The sequence below is a fragment of the Sceloporus occidentalis genome, unplaced genomic scaffold (genome assembly GCF_023333645.1).
Source record: "Sceloporus occidentalis isolate IW3139 unplaced genomic scaffold, rSceOcc1.0.p SCAF_8, whole genome shotgun sequence".
In the NCBI taxonomy this organism is placed as follows: Eukaryota; Metazoa; Chordata; class Lepidosauria; order Squamata; family Phrynosomatidae; genus Sceloporus; species Sceloporus occidentalis.
In genome coordinates this window covers 165788-185859 of record NW_028316988.1, presented here as the reverse complement: position 1 = coordinate 185859, position 20072 = coordinate 165788, and the positions used below count along the sequence as shown (strand labels likewise).

The following is a 20072-nucleotide window of genomic DNA, read 5'->3' as shown; positions in this document are numbered from 1 at the left end:
GGAAGGACAGTGGCAGGGACGGCCACAGCCAGGGAGCCAAAGAAGGGAACGAGGTGGACAGGCATCAGGAATAATTTATACCAAACCAGATAACAGCCTGTTATGTGTATATACAAAGGAAAAACCCAGCAAGCGCTGCCCCTCCCCACTTCACACCATCTCTTTGCTGCTGTGGGGCAGAGCGTTGGGGGGCTGCACTGCTCAGATCTTGATCTCAGTCCGGAAGGTCTGCTGGAGGTGCTGCTCGGGGGGCTTGGCTGGGCGCCTCCGGGCCTTGACCGTCAGGGAGCCGTCCGGGCCCAAGGCCGAGGTGACCGAGGTGGGGTCCATGTCCTCAGGCAGCTGGCACTTGTGGGTGAAGGTGTTCACGATGGTCCCGTCTGACGCCAGCTGCGTAAGAGGGGCAAGAGTCAGTCAGGGAGCATTCACATACCCAACAACCATCCCAACTAATCCCTTTCAGTCTTGCTTCTTCAGCACCTTTAATGTCCCAGTTCCCCTCCCCCTTCTCTCACTTTTGTCCTTGGCTTCCTTCAAATGCTGCAAACAGTTTTCAAAGTGCAAAAAGTAGTTTGCACTGAAATGACGAGGGAGAGAGGAGGGGGTCAGGATCTGGCCTTTCCCAGTCGGCCTTCCCAGGCAGAAGCAAACCATGGCAGCCACTCCTGGCTTGCCTCTTTTTTCTCATTAACTTATGCCACCATGATCTCACTCTGAGGCCACGCATGTGTCCTGGCTTTCATCAGTGAAAAGTTGGAGCACAGGCATTAATTGGAGGGCGCACACCTTTGATGGGGGTCTCCCAGAGTCTGAAGGTAAGGGTCCCAGTCCCTGAGTGTTCATGCAGAGTTCACAGCTACCAACACTCTCCAGCCTCAGCTGCCTGGCCAGTGAAATGGGCCTCCTGGCTTCTGACCTTGCTGGCTGCCAAACACTGGATGGGGGTCTTGACTCTGCCAATTCCCCATGACGACCAGCTCCCTGCTCAGACCTGGGGACCTTCAGCCCCCAAAACCCACTTGCATGGGTTGCCCAGTCCCGGGGGAGAGTGTCAGGCCAGCTTCCCTGGCTGCCTGCCTTCCAAAAGACCAGCTGCCTATCTCCTCTGGGAGCTTCAAGGGAGTTGGAGGCACAGTGGCTCTGATGTAGGGAGGCTAAAGGAGGGATTTGGGTTTCCATCACCAGGGCTTCAGCCCAGGACATTATGTTCCCCTGCAGGACAGAGAGGGAGCGATCTCCATGTACCCGTCCAAGGAGTAGAGAATTTGTCCCCAGGACTCTGGCCAGAAGAATGCGCAGCACGGGGAGCGGGCCATGGCTGACAATTTGGCTGCCCCAGTGTCTGCTGCCCCACCTGCCTCATGGTTGGTGCTCCCACTGAGAGAGAATCAGGCTGGTGCCTTTTTGTGGTGCTTGTTAGCTCAGGAGAGAAATGGGGGGTCTGAAATGCCCCCTGCCCCCTGGCATGCCTTTGCCAAGGCAGCATTTCCTTCCCTAGCCATTGGTGGGGAAAGAAAACTGGCCAGAGGCTTCAGACAAGAGGCATGTCAGGACTGGGCAGGCTTTGGGGCAATACTGGAACCCAGGCTGCTTTCCTCAAGGAACAGACGATCCTTGCACCCAGGGACCCAGGCCCAGGAATTCCTCTGGAGTCAGACCAGCTGGCCTCTTTCCTCCCTCCCTCCCTCCCTTCCTTTCTCTTTTCACATTCTCCTTCCTTTGTCTTTCATCTCTCTATCCCTCCCTCCGCCTGGAAGAGTAGTCCCTCTGTGCCTTTGGGCTTATCTTCCTGGCCTACTTTTCTTCTGCTTTGCCTCTGATGGCAAAGAGGGCTCTGGGCAAGAGGAGGAAGAAGGCAGCCCCAACAGGCCTCTGGGCAGCCAGTTTTCCAGAGAAGGCCCTGCATGCCATTTCTTCTCACTGCCACCGGAGGGCGCCAGGGGCTATAGCCACAGCTGGACACAAATGGGACCCCTTCCAGAGGGGTCTGGGGTGTTTATGGGGGGACAGGCAGGAGACACCCCTCCAGACTTACTCCTCTTCCTCTTCCTTTTTGGGCTGGCTTCTCCACCTGCCTCTCCTTATGGCCCTGCAGAAGGACCAGCAGTGGACAAGGGAGAGCAGCGCTTGCCATGGTCCACCAGCCCTTAACCTCCGCCTGGGCAAACAGACATCTGAGTGCCAAGGGTGGCTTCCTCCAGGCCTGACCTCACCCCCCGGGGGCCTCACCTTCTCCGCATGAACCTCTATCTGGTTTTTGGAGGTGGTGATGATGATGTCCTCGGGGGAGAAGTCGCTGACATCCACCACAAACTGGTATGTGTCCCCCAAAGTCTTGATATTACCCATTCCAGCGGTATGACCTGCAGAGAGATGAAGGAGAGGGGTGTGAATCCCACCATCATCTGTCCCCCAGCCTCCCAAGGATGGGCAGAAGGCAAGGAAGGCGTCCTCTGCCAGGAACGGGACCAGGGCAAACAGAGAACATACCCAGTAACTGCTTTAAAGTTCATACTTGAATCTGGAGTAGTTAAAAGTGCTACACTGACATGGGAGCCACCCAAGGACACGAGTGTGGCTTCAATATAGAAGCAGAGCTGGGACTGTAACTCCCAGAATCCCCCAAGCCAGCTGGGATTATATGGGTTTGTAGTTCTGAAAAAGGACCATTTTCCAGCTTAGTGTTTTTTAATGAAGGGCCAGAGGAGATTTTATGGTTGCATCTCCTTGTAGATTTCTCTCGGCCTCCAAGTGGTCACCTGCAGGACATGGATTGGGGCCTTGGCCCAGGGACAGGGAAGGGTTGGTTCCCCCCAGTTCAAACCTCTTTAGCCTCCAAAGTCCGGGAGGTCTCTTTCCTCCTGAGGAAGCCCACAGCTCTTAAGCAAGGAAAGGTTTGGAGGATGGAGGGCCACTACCAGGCCCAGCATCCCTCCAGGAAGGGGGATCCGGAGGGAAAATAGAGGGTTAGGATCTTGTTGCAATAGTCCCTGGCTTCTTGCCCTTGCTGCCCCTACCAAGACCAAGCAGCGGAGGGAAGGGGGGCAGCCAGGGTTTCCCATTCAAGCCCAGTCTTGTACACTGGGCCCTGCCACGAGAGTTGTCCATGGGCACCAACTCCATTCCTGGCTTGCCTTCCTCTGCCCATCATCTGCTCTGTGCCCAGCCAAGGCAGGGGCTGGGTTAAATGGCCCTTTGTGGTCCCTTGATTCTCTCATTCTGGGACTGTCACCCAGCAAAAGCAAGCAGGAAAAACATTGCCTCCAGCTGACAGAGCAGGGAAGGACAGCTAATTGTCAGATGCCAACCTTGACCTACCAACCCCTAATTCTAACTCATGGCATAAATCTATGGGAAGAGCATGTGGCACACACCCTTTGCTTGAGGAAGGGTCTTGAGTTCAGGCCGGAATAGTCTCCAACCTCAAGGGCTGTGTGATAGCAGGCGGTGGGGAAGAACCTCCTCTGGGCCCGAGACCCACAGCTTCCAGAGGGAAGGACAATCCATTGCCCTCCTCTCCATTTTTCCTCTTCCCTCCCCATCCTTTTTTTTCCTTTTATGTCTTGCCTTCTTTGGCTAGGAATGGGACCAAAGCAGTGGGGGTGCTTTTAAGAAATGGATAAGGTTTCTGATGAAGCCCCACTCTTCCCACCCTTCTATTCCAGGTTGCCTCTGTTCCCAGCATGGCTGCCCAGTACCCCCAGGACTTGCCTGAGAAACCCAGGGGCTCATTGCACGTCTGCATGAAGCCTCCGAGGCTGTCGCCGAAAAGTCCGCGGGCCTTCTCCATGGGGTGAGCCCTGAATGGTGGCCTCCAGATGAGAAGTCGAGGAGAGGACAAGGCTGGCCCTGAACCTGGGCAGCAGCACCAGCAGCAAAAATGTCAAGTTCGGTTGGAATAGTTGCTGGACTTTTCGGTAGGTAGGTAGGTAGGTAGGTAGGTAGATAGATAGATAGATAGATAGATAGATAGATAGATAGATAGATGTCTTGTGTGGCTGCAGCCCCAAAGCCGACCTCCTCTTATTTGTTGTTTTTTAATGGAGAGCAATTCCCAGCGATGCTGGCCCCTTCCCGGAAGCTGAGCACTGGTCCCCCAATGGCACTTGTGGGGGCTTTTAAAGGCCCCCTCCCACCTCCCTGTCCTTCTCCCGGGCGGCCTTCCAGGCCTCTTGTCCGGGGCCTATATTTAGGGCGTTGTGCATCACAGTCCTTGTGGAAAGATCTCCTGAGTAGGGGCCCCAAACAGAGGAGAAAGGGAAGGGAGCCAGCATTCCTGCCCGCTTTGATAATCACTGCCCGGCCACGGGACTCTTGGCAGGCGCTCAGTTTTCCCAAAAAAGAAGCGTGAGTCAGCATGGGGCTGGCCGGCGTCTGGGCAAAAGAGCCCAAAGTAGAAAATGCCAGACCTGCCGGGGAGAGAGAAAGTGGACCCAGCTTTGCGGGGGGGGGGGCATTTTTATATTTTGGATGACAAATCTCAGAATCAGCCATACGCACGTGAGGCAGGTCTGGATTATGGACATTGTCTTCCAAAAGAAGTAGCTTTTGCAAGCTCTGAAGTGGACCCCTGAAAGGTGGAGATGTGGGGAGAAGGAGGCTTGGCAGAGAACAGAAAAAGGGCCTCTTCCCTCCAGCAGGCTGGAGCCCAACAGGGCAGGCAGGCAGAAAAGGAGTCCACTGCTGTGCCATTTCTGCCTGTCAAGCAGCCAAGAAAGAAACCCAGGCAGCCAGGGAAAGGGAGGAAGGGTTGACCCTCCTCCCCAAAATTCACACAAACAGAAACACGTGTGCCCCTTCCTTCCCCAAACCTTCGCCCATGTAAGGCTGTATTTCTTTGCCAAGCCGCCTGCCACCTGGAATGTACTTTGGGGGCACATGGGGAGGCGGAGGGAGCACAGTCACTGTATTACTATGTCAGATCCCGAAGGGGATGAGCTGGCTGGGAAGCATTTCACAACCAGGCCATCACCCTGGATGAGGTGGGCAAAGCGAGGGGCACGGTGGGAGCTAAATGTGGCCACTTGGTCACCCAGCGCTGGGGAGGCACAGCTGAGTCATGTTTGGCTCCCTGGAGGCCGGCCAGCTGGCCCTCCCACCCACTGGCTGCCTAAGGTCACGGAGGAGGATGCCAGTGCCCTACAGATGATGGGATTGTCACCCCCCCATGCTCTCTCCCCCTACATACACACACACACACACACACACACACACACACACACACACACAGGAGGTCTGTTGGAGCCCCATAAATCCTCTGCCACAACTGTGCCCACCCAGGACCCCTCCTCACCATGGGGTCCCTCCCTTCCTTCCATTATCTGTGCTGCCACCTCCTTCTTGGGGATGGAGGAACCATAGAAGCCTAGAGTTGGAAGAGACCCCAAGAAGGGCCATCCAGCCCAACCCCTTGACATGCAGGAACACACAATCCAAGCACCCCAAGAGATGGCCACCCAGCCTCTGCTTAAAGATCTCCAAAGAAGGAGGCCCCCATTTTCCAAGGCAGCTGCATCTTCCACTCTCAAACAACAGTTACTTTCAGGAGGTTCTTCCTAATGTTTAGGTGGAATCTCTTTTCCTGGAGTTTGAACACATTGCTCCAGGTCCTGTTATCTGGAGCAGCCGAAAACAAGCTTGCTCCATCCTCAATATGACACCCCATTAATATTTAAACATGACTGTCATGTCACCCCTGAACCGTCTCTTCTCCAGGCTAAATACCCCCAGCTCCCTAAGTCGCTCCTCAGAGGGCTTCATGGTTTCCAGATGATTTTATTATTTTGGTCGCCTCCCATCTTCTCAATATCTTTTTGGGTGGGAGATCCCCCTACACCCCCCTCTGGGCCTTGGCCCCTTTTGGCTGTCCCAGGGCGAGGCTTCTGGGCCCCCTCCCTGCCAGGGAAAAGAGGTGTGGGGTTCTCCCTCTGGATGGCCGGAGCTGTGGGCAAAGGGGAGAGGCAGCCTGGCTGGGGCCACTTCCAAGCCCTGGGGCCACTCTCCCCACTGGCCCTGGCCCTCCCCTTCGGAGCCGGTCCCTGCCTTTGCTGGGCCAGTTCTATCCAGCATGGGTTTGGACGGCCGGCTGGGCTGGCTGGCTGGCGCTCTCAAGGGCGTTTTGGCAGGCCAGACACACCTGGGCATGCTTAGAGGTCACAGAGACACAGGGAGGGAGGGAGGGAGGGCACAGGTGTTGTGTTGTGTGTCTCTCTCTCTGTGTTTATTACCTGGCCAGCAGCACAGGCACTGAAAAGGGAAAGGCAGAGCTCTCCTTGTTGCCCTTGGCACCCCAGAGCCCCAGGTCTTTGAATCCCCGCAGTTTCCTTGGAGGTAAGCTGGGCTGCCGTCTTTGGCACTGACCTTGCGTGAGGGAGCGCCATTGAAGACAGGGGCCAACTCCTGTGTCAGTGGGGTTGTGTGGCCAGACCTTGGCAGCTAGAGATATGGCAGGGTGAAGGTGGCGGAAGGAAAGTCCTCCTGAGGTGGAGGAGGAGACCTACCAGAGGGATACAAATGAAGTTGCTTTTTGGAGTAATTCTTGCTAATTTGAGGTTTCTTTTTTTTGAACCTCAAGTTCTATTTAGTTTGTGTGGTTTGAGTGTTGGACTAGGACTCAGGAGAGCAGGGTTCAAGTCATCCCTGGAACCCACTGGGTGACTTTGGGTAAGCCACACTCTCTCAGCCTCAGAGGGGAGCAAGGGCAAAACTGCTCTGGACAAACCTTGCAGGGAAGACTCTGTGATAGGGTTGCCGTGAGTCAGAAATGGTAGGGTTGTTATACATCAGAATCCTAGGCAGCATGTTTACGTTCAAGTCCACTCTGTTCCTGTGAAAGGTGCCTGGGATTGCAGGTGTTTTATCTTTCCAAAAGATAAATGGTTATTTTCATTGTGGTCTGCAGCAGCCAGAGTGCTGCAAAAGAGGCGCCCAGGCTGCATTTTTCCTAGTCCTGAACTCTGGTGTCAACAAACTGCCAGGAGCCTTGTGTGAAGAAAAGGGCACTCTGGATGTGCCCAGAGCACTCTTTTCCTTCTTACTTTCTGCATCCTGTGGCTGCTATCTCTGCCATGGGGCAGGTGTGGTCCTGTGGGGATTTGGGGGCAGAGTCCTTCCTCCTCCTCTTCACAGTTGGCACAGGTGGGTCTCAAATGAGTGCCAACCTGAATCCCCCCCTGGCACCTCCCCATCCGCCGACACCTACCTCCTGGGTCCCTCTCCTCCCCCCTCCAGGCTCAGGCATCCCCAAAGGCAGATCATCATGGCCACGGGAGAACCCCCAAAAGCCCACAAGGACGAGGAGGGAGGGCAGCTTCTGCTTCTGGACAAAACCCGGCAGCCGTGGCCAAAAACCCGGAGGAGGGTCAAAGGTAAGAAGAGGAGCCTGGTTGGGGGGCGGGTGCTGGGACTGGGTCCATGGGGTAAATTGGCTCCAGAAAGGGGCCCCTCTCTTGCACCCAGAACTCAGGGTTGACCCAAGGCATTTTGGCTCCCCTGAGGCAGACCAAGTTGCCCATCCCTTGCCCATCTCTCCCTTGGAGGTTGGAATGCAACCATTACAGATAAAATCCCTGACCATTTGGTGCCCCCTCAAAATGCCCTAATCCTATTCTATAAGCAGGATGCTGGTCTGTAGAGTCTGGAAAAGGTCTTTCCTTTTCTTCTCTTTTTTGGATTACAATTCTCCTGCTGGCCATGGGGAAGGGGGATTTGGGGAGGTCTAGTCCATAAAAAGCTCTCCTCTTCACACAGGGCTGTTCTTCTGTCCCTTGCTCAGTTTCCACAACCAAGCCATTCTTTGGCCTTTGGAGGCTTGATATTTCTCAAACGGACAGTCACATTGGCACATTTAGCTGCCAGCATTTCTGCCATGCGCCAAATGCAGAGCCTGGCTGTTGTGTATTTGCGTGTGTATCTGTCTGCCTCTCTGTCCCCCACCTTCCATCCCCTAGATTAGAAGCTGGGTGTCCATTTTGGGGGGATCCCACTGGGACCAGCTTCTGCTGGAAAACTGGGTCCACCTTGAAGGGGCAGCAGGACTCTTGCTCCCTTCCTCCTCTTTGCTGCCTTTCCCAGGTTGCCTGGAGTGCGTCAAGCGGCAGCTCTTCCGTGTGGGAGACGACTGGTACTTCCTCTTCGCCTTGGGGGTCCTCATGGCCCTGGTCAGCTTCGCCATGGACTTCACGGTTGCCAAAATGGCCAATGGTAACAGCTGCCCGGCCGGGTCTCCCTTCCCTGCCATCAGACCCATTTGGGGTTTTATACCCCCTTTTTCTTCTTTAAGGGAGTCTTCTGGTTCTTGGGGCATGAACCAAGAATGGTGCCCACCCACGAGATTCTGCTGACTGAGACAGAGGCTGCATCCACACTGCAGAAATAACCCAGGTTGATGCCACTTTCACTACCATGGCTCAGTGCTGAGGAATTTTGCCAATTATAGTTTGTTGTGGTACAAGAGCTCTCTGACAGAGAAGGCTAAATGTTTCCCAAAACTACAGTTCCCAGAACTCCACAGCATTGAGCCGTGGCAATTGAAGTGGTGTCAAACTGGATTATTTCTGCAGTGGGGATGCAACCAGAGACACAAATATTAGACACACTCACACTCCATGCAACCTCTCACTTGTGCCAAGGTGCTGAGGACCCAAAATTAGCCCCGTTGTTTTGGCACAGAAGGTGTAAAATCCCACAAGGCTCCTCTGTTCCTCCCAATGGCACAGAGACAGAAGCAACAAAGGGGAGGAATCTGGAGTCACCCTGGAGACCGGCTTATTTAGGACATGTCTCCATGGATGTCGACCCACTTCTTTAGAAGCATTATGGTTTATGGCCACGATCATAATCTGCATTTGAGATCCCATTATCCCCAGTCCCTCCCAACCCCAGACACTGTGCAATGACTTAAATACCTTTGATTTTAAACTTGGTCTCCATCAGCACATCAGAAGAAATGGATTGGAATCCATGGAGATAAACTGCTAAAATAAACCCCTGTAGTCTCAAAGGATTCCCTTCCCCTTTTCCACTTTAAGATGAAACTGGCACAGCTATCTATCCCGGTTTATCTGAAACAAACCAAATGGACAGAAAGCTGCCTATTCCATGTTACCCAAATACATCGGCTGAGGTGGCTGCCTCATTTTGCTTAACGGTAGAGCTGGTTTTGATATGAGTCGCTGGCTGCTGGAATCTACACATAATATTCCACAAAAGTAACTTCTCTGGGCTCTGGCCCAGGGACATGCTGTGTATGTTTGGTAGCCATTGGCTAGTATCCTTTCCTCCAATGTCCTCTGAGTCAATAAATGAGGGTCTCTCTCTGTTGTTTCTTTCCTCCACAGCCCATGCCTGGCTTTACCAAGAGGTGGGCAATTACTCGCTCCTGAAATACCTCTCCTGGACCACGTACCCCATGGCTCTCTCGGCTTTCTCCACCGGATTCGCCCAGAGCATCACCCCTCACTCCGCAGGTAAGTGGGATTGGAGGTAAGTGTGGTCAAGCGCTGGTAGCCAGGGGTCACCATCTGGACCAGGCCCTCCAGATCCCCCAGCCCCAAGACAGACCCTCTGCCAGCCTCCAATGCCTTTCTCCCTGGCCTGGTCCTGGCAAGAGGGGAGCTTCTAGACGGCAAGGGGTCCGTTGCCCCCCTTTCCAAAGTCTTGACCACATTTTCCCCTCCAAAAGGAAGTGCACAGAGGCCGCCTTTCAGAGGGCCAGGCTGGGCAGCAGGAACCCACCACATCTTGGAAAGTCTCTTTCTAAAGTTGGGGTTTTAAAAGTGATCCACTCATTCCCAAAGTCAGGAAAACAGATCAATGTTGTTCTTGCTTGCACCATTAGCGTTAGAGAATGTAACTTTGTTACACTCCTGTGACCACAAAGGTAGTGAAAGTAACTTGTAATGAAGGTACTAACAGAGCAGTAACAATCAACCAAGAATCCAGTGGCATCCTAAAGGCTGGCACATTTTATTTGGCTCCTGGGCAGCCATGAAAAGGGGGCAGTTGGGGAAGGAGGGATTTGCTCAGCAGACCATAGGAAGAAGGTATGGGGGGCTGGTGAGGGGTGTCAGGAGGAGCAACCGCAGCCCCTGTGGCCAGTCAGCAGTCCAGATGTTCAGCTGCCCACCCGCCTGCTCCCTTTGCCCTCCCTCTGCCAGGTTCGGGCATCCCTGAGCTGAAGACCATCCTCTCTGGGGTGATGCTGGAGGAGTACCTAGCCATCGAGAACTTTGGGGCCAAAGTGGTGGGGCTGACCTGCACCTTGGCCTGCGGGAGCACCCTCTTCCTTGGGAAAGTCGTAAGTGCCCCCCCCCCCGCCTGGTTGGCAAACCCCTCAGCCCCTCCGTCGCTCTTTCTCTCTCAAAGGAATCGCCCCCTGAAACCACTGGTCTGGTCTAGTTCATGGCCCCAGGGAGAAGGTGGAGCAAGCTGCCTTTCTGCTGCTCCAGAGAAAAGGGTCCCATATGAGCGCCCCCAGTTTGCAAAAAAGGAGATTCCAATAAAGGGATAGGTGGCCCTCCAGATACTGCTGGTGCAATTCAAATTTCTTAAGGCTTCAGCCTTTGTTTAGGAAACACAAATATTTAAACATAAAAAATATCAATGCCAGGCTTCTTAAAGTCTAGCTTTCAATCAGCAGAGCAGCAAAAACCCAAACCCTAATCCTAACCCCAGAGAGCTACTGATGGAGAAGAGAGGTTGAGAACTGCCATTAAATCTTGTCTCCCTAAAAACCTCTGGATCACAGGAGGTCCAGGCTTTGTTTTAAGAGGGAAAGCACTATTAAAATCTCCCACTTGATGGGAGACAGAAGTAATGGGGTGCCCTGCACGGGGGGTGCCTGTAAGCGGAGAGGCTTCAGGGGCTTCTGCAGCTGCTGCCCCCCAGTCTATTGGGGGAATCAGGCCCCTTTCATCCCTTGTCTCCCCTTTCTTCCAGGGCCCTTTTGTCCACCTCTCCAGCATGCTGGCCGCCTACCTGGGCAAGGCTCGGACCAACGTCTCGGGGGGGTATGAGGTAAGGCACCCTCCCCATTCCTCTGGGGAGAAGAGATGGGGGTCCCGCAGTCTGCCGAAAGGGGGACCCAGACTCCTTGCTGCTTAAAGCAGAGCTGCAACTGCCTCCTCTTCTGCCAACAGCGATGGAGGCCACTGAGCACCTCCAGATAAATAACTGAGTGAGTTTGGCACAAGGGAGGCAGAAAATCCCACTCCGCGGAATAAGGTCTCATATTTTAATTTCCATTTGTGAACCCATCCCACAAATCTACTGTTTGAGGCGGCTGCCTTGTTCTGCCAGACAGCACGGCTGGCATTGCCTGGGCCTCTGAAATGTGGGTGAATCACCCTTTAATGCACCTTTCATCCAATGTTGTTGGTAGGCAAAGTGTGGAACCATGTGTGTGTAAGAGTGTAAGAGAGAAAGAGAGAGGTTTAAAAGAAAACCAACAGCACTTTTAGCATCACAGAATCATCACTTCTCCTAAATTTGTCCTGGATTCCAAAATAGTGCAGTTAATCACTAGAGCAAGTTTGTTTTGTATATCTTTGGACCGAACCCACCAGAGTCATGCTGGTGCCCATCTGTCCGGGGGATTCTGGAGGGTATAGTCCCCAAAAGGAGCTTCCCTGGGCTTTTCTTGCCATGCTGAGAGAGAATCTTTTCAGTGAGTGCTTTGAGGCTGCTACCTGGGTGGTTTTGTAATTCTGAGCACAGAACTGGAAGGTTGTTTGTGAAGCCAAATGGACCAGCAGTGTTGGTGATTGAAGGCCTTTTAACACAGGCACACACGCCATTTAGCAAATGTTTTCAGATTGTTGGGAACAGAAATCCAGCTGTGAGAGAAGCTCTTATCCCTCAGGGAGGGAGTGTTGGGCCGCAGGAGGTGGAGGTGAGGTTGGGTGAAGCCTTTTCATGCCTTCTTCTTTCCTTCCTTCCTTCCTTCCAGAATAAAAGCAAGCAGAACGAGATGCTGGTGGCTGGTGCAGCTGTTGGTGTGGCAACGGTCTTTGGGGCTCCCATCAGTGGTAAATAGGGCCGTGGGTGGCAATGGCGGGGCTGGGCAGATGCCCTCGGCTGATGCCAGCCTTGGGAAGGAGGCGCAGAGGCCATGCCTTTCGGAGCGGGATTCACAGAGGCACCTTTCTTGGCTTTGCTTTTCTGGTGCATCTACAATAATTATTGGTTTGAAAAACACAAGCAGGGCCAATTTCATAGAGAGGGAGCAAAAACCCCCATGCAGGATGCCAGGCCATTATTTTGAGCCACCCAGTGGTTCCATATTGACCATGAAAGCACCTGGTTTTGCCCTGAGAAAGAGCTGGCCCCCCAATGGAGGGATTTGTCCCTCTGGGGATAAAGTAGGGGCATTCCTAGGCTAGGTTTTGCCATATCAGTTGCTAGTCCCTGGCCAGCATCATGCCCTCCATAATTTCAGAGATGAAAACGATTACATACATGGCCAAGCAGCATCAGAATGTGGTCAAGATGGCAGAGGTTACTGGTGAGGAAGAATTGAGGAAGGGGCTGCAGCGGTTTGCTTTTGCCTGAGCTGGGACTGTTGGAAGCAAACTGGGGCAGTTGGAGGGTGTGCTGCCTTGTCAGGCGCTCATAGGTGTGTCCCCTCTGCCTCCTTCCTTCCTTCCTTCCTTCCTTCCCTCCCTCCCTCCCTCCCTCCCTCCCTCCCTGCCAGGAGTCCTCTTCAGCATCGAGGTTGTGTCCTCCCACTTTGCGGTCCGCGACTACTGGAGGGGCTTCTTTTCTGCCACCTGCGGAGCCTTCATGTTCCGACTGCTGGCTGTCTTCAACAGCGAGCAAGGTGAGGGGGAAAAGGACGGAGGGAAGGAAAGGAGACCCTTCTGGAAGCAAGATGGAGAGAGCCAGCATGTGCAGAGTGTGTGCAATGTGCCCATCCTCCCGTGTGATTTGTGCCCTCATTTGCCCACAGTGCCCCTTTGGGCTACACGTACAAACCCATTCTGCACTGAGCCTCTCCCTTGTCCTCCCTCCCCAAAGCCCCCCTCCTCACAATTCAGTCCCCACAGCCACCTCCAGATCCCCATTCAGTCCCTGCCAGCAGGCCAAGTGAGACAGGGCAAGGGGATGCCAGGCCCAGTGCCCCATGGCATTTGGGGCACCGAGGAAGGAATGAGAGGAGGGGGCTCAGTGGGGGCAGCTATTGGGCCCCATTTCATGGGCCCAGTGAGTCTGCTCCAGGCTTTAACAGAGTTGTCTAGAGTGCTGCATCTTATTATCCCGAAATAAGCCTGGCACCACAGACAGCTCCTATAAAGCAAACCAGGTTTCTAAGAAGAAGAAACATTTTCTTAGGCAAGGTGGTTTCTGCCAGTTCCTTCCCCCAAAACAGAGCCTGCAGCAGCCGGTATTCATTGGTGTTTTCCCCTCCAAAGATTATGAGTCGTATCTTGTCTGCCTCTCCACCCCAAATCCCTGCTGTCCCTGCTCCAGAAACCATCATGGCCATCTTCAAGACCAGCTTCCAGATTGACCTTCCCTTTGACTTGCCGGAGACCTTCTTCTTCATGTTCCTTGGGTGAGGGGAGCGTGTTGGGGTTCTCCTGGAACCCAGTGTGGCCGGTGTATAAAGACCTTAGGTATCAACCTTTCTCTCTCTCTCTCTCTCTCTCTCTCTCTCTCTCTCTGCCTCTCTGCCCCACTTTTCAGGGCCGTCTGTGGGGTGGTGAGCTGTGCCTACCTCTTCTGCCAACGCTGGCTTTTGGGCTACATCCGGAGGAACTCATTCACGGCTGTGCTCCTTGCCACAGAGTAAGCTCCCAAACAGTCCCAGATTCCCTTGTAGGAAAAGGTGTCCTTTCCATTCTGCTTGTGCCTCCTTTCTGCCCCTCAGACCATACTCAGGGAACTGCCATTTTTTAAGGGTTCTGGCTTTGAGAACAAAATGGGGATAAGGATGTAAGGAAGCAGAACGCAAGCATAAGAATGTAAATTCTGCCCAAAGGATTGCCAGGTTTTGCTTCACAGGAATCCTCCCACTGCCTAAGTATTCTGGGAAACACAGCACTGAGCAGTTGCTCACTCCCGGTCTAACAGAAAGAGGAGCTTTGCAACCCCTCCAGAGTATATCCATTCCTTTTCCTGGAGATCCTGGGCCACTGAGAAAGTCTTTAATGCTCTTCTGGGCCACAAACCCCTGGGGCTCCTTGCCTCCAAAGGATGGGCAGCTGCCCAGTGGGATCAGTTATGTCCAGACAAGCCTGGCCTTCTTCTTTGCCTCCCTTGGTAATTTCCTTTTTCCGTTCTGCCTTTCTAGGAAGCCGCTTTACTCGGCTCTGGTGGCCCTCCTGCTCTCCTCCATGACCTTCCCACTCAGCCTGGGCCAGTTCATGGCCTCCAGGGTAAATACTGGGGGCTGCCTTTTGGGGTCCTGCTGCTGAAGAAAGACCCTGCTGGAGCATGTACAAAGGCACAGGCAGCTCTCCCAAGCGCTTATGGGCTGACAACAGGGAGGCATTGGAGAGAGAAATCATTGGCTATCCTTAGAGGCAGGCTCTGGTTTTTTAGTGGCCAGCTGCCCTTCCTCTCCCCAGACTGGCCAGAAGCCTGTCAGTGGGGCAGCCTAGCATAGTGGTTAGATAGCTGGTCCGGGGATGTTTGAGATCTAGTTTACCCTCCCAGTACTGAGACATGTAATTCACCCAGGGACCTTGGGCCACCCTTTTTCCCGCATCCTGGCCTACCTCACAGGGCTGTTGAGAGAAGAAGGTGGGGAGGAGGAGAGCCACATAAGTCATCCCAAGTGCCAGGAAGCCAAAAGTGGGGAAGAAATGTAACTTAAGGAATAAACTCCGCAGCTGACCATGAAGGAGCTCCTCACCTCCCTCCTGGACAACCACACATGGGGGGTCCTTTCCCAGAATGCATCGCTGGCCAGGCCTCTTCACGTCGACCCCTCCAACCTCTGGCTCGAATGGTGGGACCCAAACATCACCATCTTTGGCACGCTGGTGGTCTTTCTGGTGATGAAGGTACCCAGGGCTGGCAAAGAGGGATGCCTTCATGGGGGTCTCTCTGTCTCCTCCGTCCATCACTTCTCTAAGTCTGGGTGATGGGGGCACATGGCCTTAGAGGGAAGAGGTTTGGGGTGGGATTCCTGGCAACCTTTTCTAAGGGATCTCTGCAAGGCAGAGTATTTGTGGATATTCCCTGCCATCACAGTCTTGCTGCAAGAGCTGAGCAAAGAGACCCAGCGTCCTCTTCTTCCCCAAACAGTTCTGGATGTTGACCCTGGCCACCACCATGCCCATGCCTGCTGGGTATTTCATGCCTGTCTTCATTTATGGTAAGTAGCTCCAAATCCACCCCTTCAAAAATCTCAACCCTTCCCTCCATGGAGGATTCACTTTGCTAGTGGCTGCTGAGAAACATCAAAAGAAGGGGGGTTGGGGAGAGTTAATTTAGTTTGAACCCAGTTCAAAATGCCTAGTGTGGCTGTGGCCCCCGCATGGGGGTGACCCACTTTTCTCTGCCCTCCCCCCTTGACCGTCCATAGGAGCCGCCATCGGACGCCTGGTCGGGGAAGTGGTTGCCTTTCTCTTTCCTCAGGGGATCCTGTCCGAAGGGCTGGTCAGCCCCATCACACCCGGTGCCTATGCCTTGGCAGGTGGGTCCACTTGGGGGGCTTGGGCCTGGGATGGCCAGAGGGACAGAAACCAGGTAGGGAGAGCTGGACATGGCCAGTGGGATTGAGAGAGAGAGAGAGATTTTATGGGGCTACTTGCTGCCACAAGAGACACAAGGGTCTGGCACAGCAATGGGAGATGGTCTAGAGTTTGAAAACAATAATTCAAATTAATTTGCAACCCATTATTATTATTATTATTATTATTATTATTATTATTATTCTGCCATGGTCTTCAGAACTCATTATTGCCATAGATACAGTGCTGGTGGCATTCATTGCACATTTCTCATCTCTTTCATGAGTGTGTATTTGTCTACAAATCGCCTGTTGACATATGGCTACCCCAAGGATTTCACAGGAATCCTCAGAGGTGGTTTTTCCAGTTCCTGCCTCTGATATAGAGCCCACAGCACCCAGTATTCCCTGGTAGTCTCCCACCCAAGTACTATCCAGGGCTGACCCTGTTTAGCATCCAGGACCAGACGAGATCTGGTACCTTTAGAGGGTATATACCCCACTTTCATTTATTGCTGGTGATTTTAGCAGTTATAAATGCTGGGTTTAAGAAAAACAACCAACGATTTCAGAGATTATTGAAAGAAACATCAGATTTTTAAAAAAAATAAATGAACTGTATTTAATATATTGATTTTAACAGCAATGCATTGGCACTAACATCAGTGCATTTGAACTGTGCAAGGTGGACTTTCTTTTTCCCTTGGGGGAGTGTTGGGGGGGAACACAATCCATCCATTTTCGGAGGTTGGGGTGACCCTTCTTTCCTCCCACTGACCTTCCTTCCTTCCTTCCCTCCTTGACCAGGGGCAGCTGCCTTCTCCGGGGCAGTCACCCACTCGCTCTCCACGGCTTTGCTGGCCTTTGAGATGACTGGGCAGATCTCCCACATCCTCCCGGTCATCCTGGCTGTCCTGGTGGCCAACGCCATTGCCCAGAAGCTCCAGCCCTCCTTTTATGATGGCACCATCATCGTCAAGAAGCTGCCCTACCTGCCTCGCATCCGGAGCAGGCACATCGGGTGAGAAAGCCCTACCCACTGTGCCCACCTGGCTTCCTGGCCATCGGCCCCATTGTGTTTGGGGAGGAGGACCATCTTGGTGTCTTGTCCTTTGACTCCCTTTCAAGCTGTGTTGTGGGGGGCTAGCTTTATACAGGTGTGTTAAACCAGCTCTCCATCACTTAGTTAAACATTGGAACTAAGTGCTGCAAGATGGAGGAAAGGCTGCCAATTTGAATGGCTTAAAAAGAGGAGGCAGATTAAACTATGAGGGTGGCCACTGACCATAATGGCTAATATGCCATGACTTCTTTTGGCTTTTCCTGGTCAGCTCTTACAAGGTTACTACGCAGGAATTTATGAACACAGATTTCGTCACTCTGCCAAGGGATGCCACCTTCCAGGAGATCCTTGGAGTGGTCACTTCGACGGATGACCCCGAGTACCCGGTGGTCGACAGCACTGGTAAAGCAAGACCCCCATCTATTCTGTCTGGTTCTGATGGAAATGATGCAAGGGAGAACCAGAGCTTGGGAAAGCTCCTTCTGTGGATTATGCAGACTGGCGTTTTCTGGGCATCACTGTCCAAAAAGGAACTTTTCCAAGCTTGGGATAGAATGTGGTAATAGCAAGGCAAAGCAACCATAAGTGATCCCAAAAGCTGTCATGGGGGATAGTTGAAACAGTTGGGTGGGGAGGGGCTTTGCAGAGACCCGCTTTGCCCCATAGAGGACACTTGGGCCACAAGCTGCCCCCCTTTTCGGCATCTCATCTGATGGGTCTTGTTTCCCCTCTCTTCCTACATTTGCCACAGAGACCTTGATGCTTCTGGGGGTTGTCCAGAGATCCGAACTTGTCAAGTTCCTCCAGACCCATGACATGGCCGGCCGGCCCCACAAAGAGGGCCAGGACGAGGTGGGTCAGGCCAGCCCCTGGGTCCCACGGGGTCAGTGGGGTGTGGGTGGGGTGAGGGGTAGAGGGGTTGTATCAGTCTTATTTTCCCTTTGTTATATTATGCCTTGCCTATCCAGTGGGTGGGGTTCAAGGGTGAACCGTTTAAAACATTCTAGAAATTAAATCAGTAGGCAGCCAAAACATATGAAATCATTTGAACAAGTAAAAAACATTTAGTACTTTGTATCTGCACCTTTTGGGGGGAGAAACCAGTTAGGACCCCCAGGTTTATGCTCACTGGAGTGAAAACAAAGTGGGTGCCATACGGACTTCCAATGGGGAGCCACAGCAGAGAAGGACCAAGATGCTGGGAGGCATAGGAGACCCCTTGCCACACGCCTCGCTCCTTGGCCGTCCCTCCTTATATAGGGCATCCCAGAAAGTAACTCCCCTAAGCTTTTGGGGCACAGGGCAGATAGGTCAGAGTTCCCCTTTTGGGCATCCCTCATCGACCTTGCTCCCCAGCCTTATTATGGGCAACCTTCTTTCTGCCTCTGCCTCTCTCTTTCAGCCTCCCTCTTGCCAGACGCTGGGCGAGGGATGCACCTTCAGCCCCGTCACCCTGCAGCTCTCTCCATGGACGTCCCTCCACCAGGTAAATGGGGGTGAATGTGGGGCACAGGTGGGGAGAATAAGAGGGAAGAGGAGGATGTGACACTCCCAAGAGCCCCGGCACTCCCCCTGGCAGCAATGGCTTCACTTTGCCTCCACCTGCCAAAGCAGTCTACCAGGTGCTGCTGGGCAACCATGGGAGGGGCTGATTGGCAGGGCTTCCTTTTATGCTATGCATTTATTATTATATCCTTCCTTTCTTTTAGTGGTGGACAGAACAAGGGGTTTGGGCCTCCAGAGGGGACCTTGAGGGGGGTCCTAACTGGGGAGGGGGATGTTGGGGAGACATGGAGGAAATGCTGCTGGAGGACAAGGTCCCAGGGCAGCCCACCCCAGAAGCATTTACCTGGGGGGCGGGATTCAGGTGTGTGGTCCTCCAGAGAAGATGCAGGGATGCTGCTGTCTCCATGGAAACGGCCAGCCTGGCTGAGGGATGAAGGAGGAAGACTGCCAGTCTTTCCGGCCAATAGGCAGGCAGAGGGGCCACTGTGGCCTTGCCTCTCCTGCCAGCTACCAGGTATCCTGGGGGGCTCCCTGCCTCTTTCTCTCCCCAACTGACCCCTTCCTTCTCCCCTTCTCTCTCGCAGGCTCACAACCTCTTTGAGCTGCTCAACCTCCAGTGGGCCTTTGTCACCCAGCTGGGAAGAGTAGTTGGGGTGGTCTCCAGGACGGAGGTAACTTTTTTGGATGGGAGGAAGAAGAAGGATGGAGACCCCATTTAGGCACACTTTCAGGGAAGCAAGCACCATGGACGGTGGCCTTGCTCCTGAACAGTCATGCTTCGGATGGGGCTGTTCCTTCAGAATCAGGCCACCTGGAGTTGGACTGTGGCTCCCAGCAGCCAGACACAGCCAGTGTCACCGTCTGCCTCATTTTGCCAAGTGTTTTGGTGCCTCTGGCTTCCATGCACCTTGAAGACATGGCTTGAAAGCTGCAAAAGCTCATGTTATGCTAAGAGGAAACAGCCCTAAAGGTGCTGCTGGATTCCTCCTCCACGCTCTCCTTCCACATTTCCCATTTTATGATGAAAGAGACTCCAGACTCCCCCCGTAAGTGGGACAGATCCAGAGCCTCTTGCCTTTGGAGAGGCACCCTTTGAGTTCTGCCTTCAGCCTCCATCTGTCTTCTCTTTCCAGCTCAGGAAAGCCATCGAAGATCTGGCCAATCCAAAACCCACAAAGTAGGAAAAGGGCAAGATGGATGGACGGATAAACGGACGGAGGGAGACCCTCCTTGCAGATGCCAAATAGCAGTTCCCAAAATGCCAGGGGGACAAAGACTGTGAGGGGCACAATGGGTCCCTGGCGCCCAGTCTGGATTCCTGACCAAATCCCCTCTCTCAGACCACAACAACAGAGAGGTAAGGGAGCGCTCGCTCTGCCTTGCTCCCTTTTTAAAAAACTGTATTATCTTTAGAATCATTTACTAAAAGGCAACCCTGAAATACAAACGCACTTTCCATTTCCCTTTTTGTTTTGCAAAATGTTGTCACTGCTGTTGAAATGCCTCCTAGTTCAAAGATTTGGGACAGGGACTTGTTGCAGGAGGCTTTGCTTTTTCTCCATTTTAAGTGTGGCCCCTGCTTGAAACACGAGGCGCTCCTTGGCTTAAGAGGGTGGTCCGACTGGGCATTTCAGGCTACCATTTCCATCATCCCAACCCAAATAGGCCAACAGTCAGGAACGGTGGGTGTTAGAATCTGAAGGCTCCCCCAGGCCCAACTTTTGGGGTCAATAATCCCTGGAGCTCAAAAGAGTTATTTTGGAGTACAGCCTCCACATTTCCCTAATAAGTGGTAGTTGGGGAAAAGGACCTTCTCCAGCCTCTGGA

The 20072-nt window shown here is 53.2% G+C and overlaps 2 protein-coding genes across 3 annotated transcripts; one reads left to right on the top strand and one right to left on the bottom strand.

The window, feature by feature from the left end:
• Positions 1–90: 90 nt before the first annotated feature.
• LOC149307578 (heat shock protein beta-7-like) lies at positions 91–3795 on the bottom strand. Its single transcript, XM_089537254.1, has 3 exons — positions 3712–3795; positions 2230–2363; positions 91–390 (listed from the first exon to the last, which is right to left on the bottom strand). The coding sequence occupies exons 1-3, from the start codon at positions 3788–3790 to the stop codon at positions 202–204; spliced, it is 402 nt and encodes a 133-aa protein (XP_089393380.1). The 5' UTR covers positions 3791–3795; the 3' UTR covers positions 91–201.
• A 265-nt stretch (positions 3796–4060) lies between these two features.
• Positions 4061–19689, top strand: LOC149307577 (chloride channel protein ClC-Kb-like). Of its 2 annotated transcripts, none has more exons than XM_089537253.1 (20): positions 4061–4347; positions 7231–7367; positions 8074–8202; positions 9339–9467; positions 10158–10297; positions 10939–11016; positions 11948–12026; positions 12692–12817; positions 13468–13552; positions 13684–13785; positions 14291–14375; positions 14832–15005; positions 15250–15319; positions 15530–15640; positions 16484–16697; positions 17008–17141; positions 17491–17591; positions 18142–18225; positions 18830–18916; positions 19379–19689. In XM_089537253.1, exons 1-20 carry the CDS (start codon positions 4061–4063, stop codon positions 19424–19426), a joined length of 2400 nt encoding a protein of 799 aa, XP_089393379.1. In that variant the 3' UTR covers positions 19427–19689. The 2 variants fall into 2 exon arrangements, with proteins under 2 accessions (XP_089393379.1, XP_089393378.1); XM_089537252.1 differs by lacking the exon at positions 4061–4347 and adding an exon at positions 6311–6330.
• Positions 19690–20072: the final 383 nt, after the last annotated feature.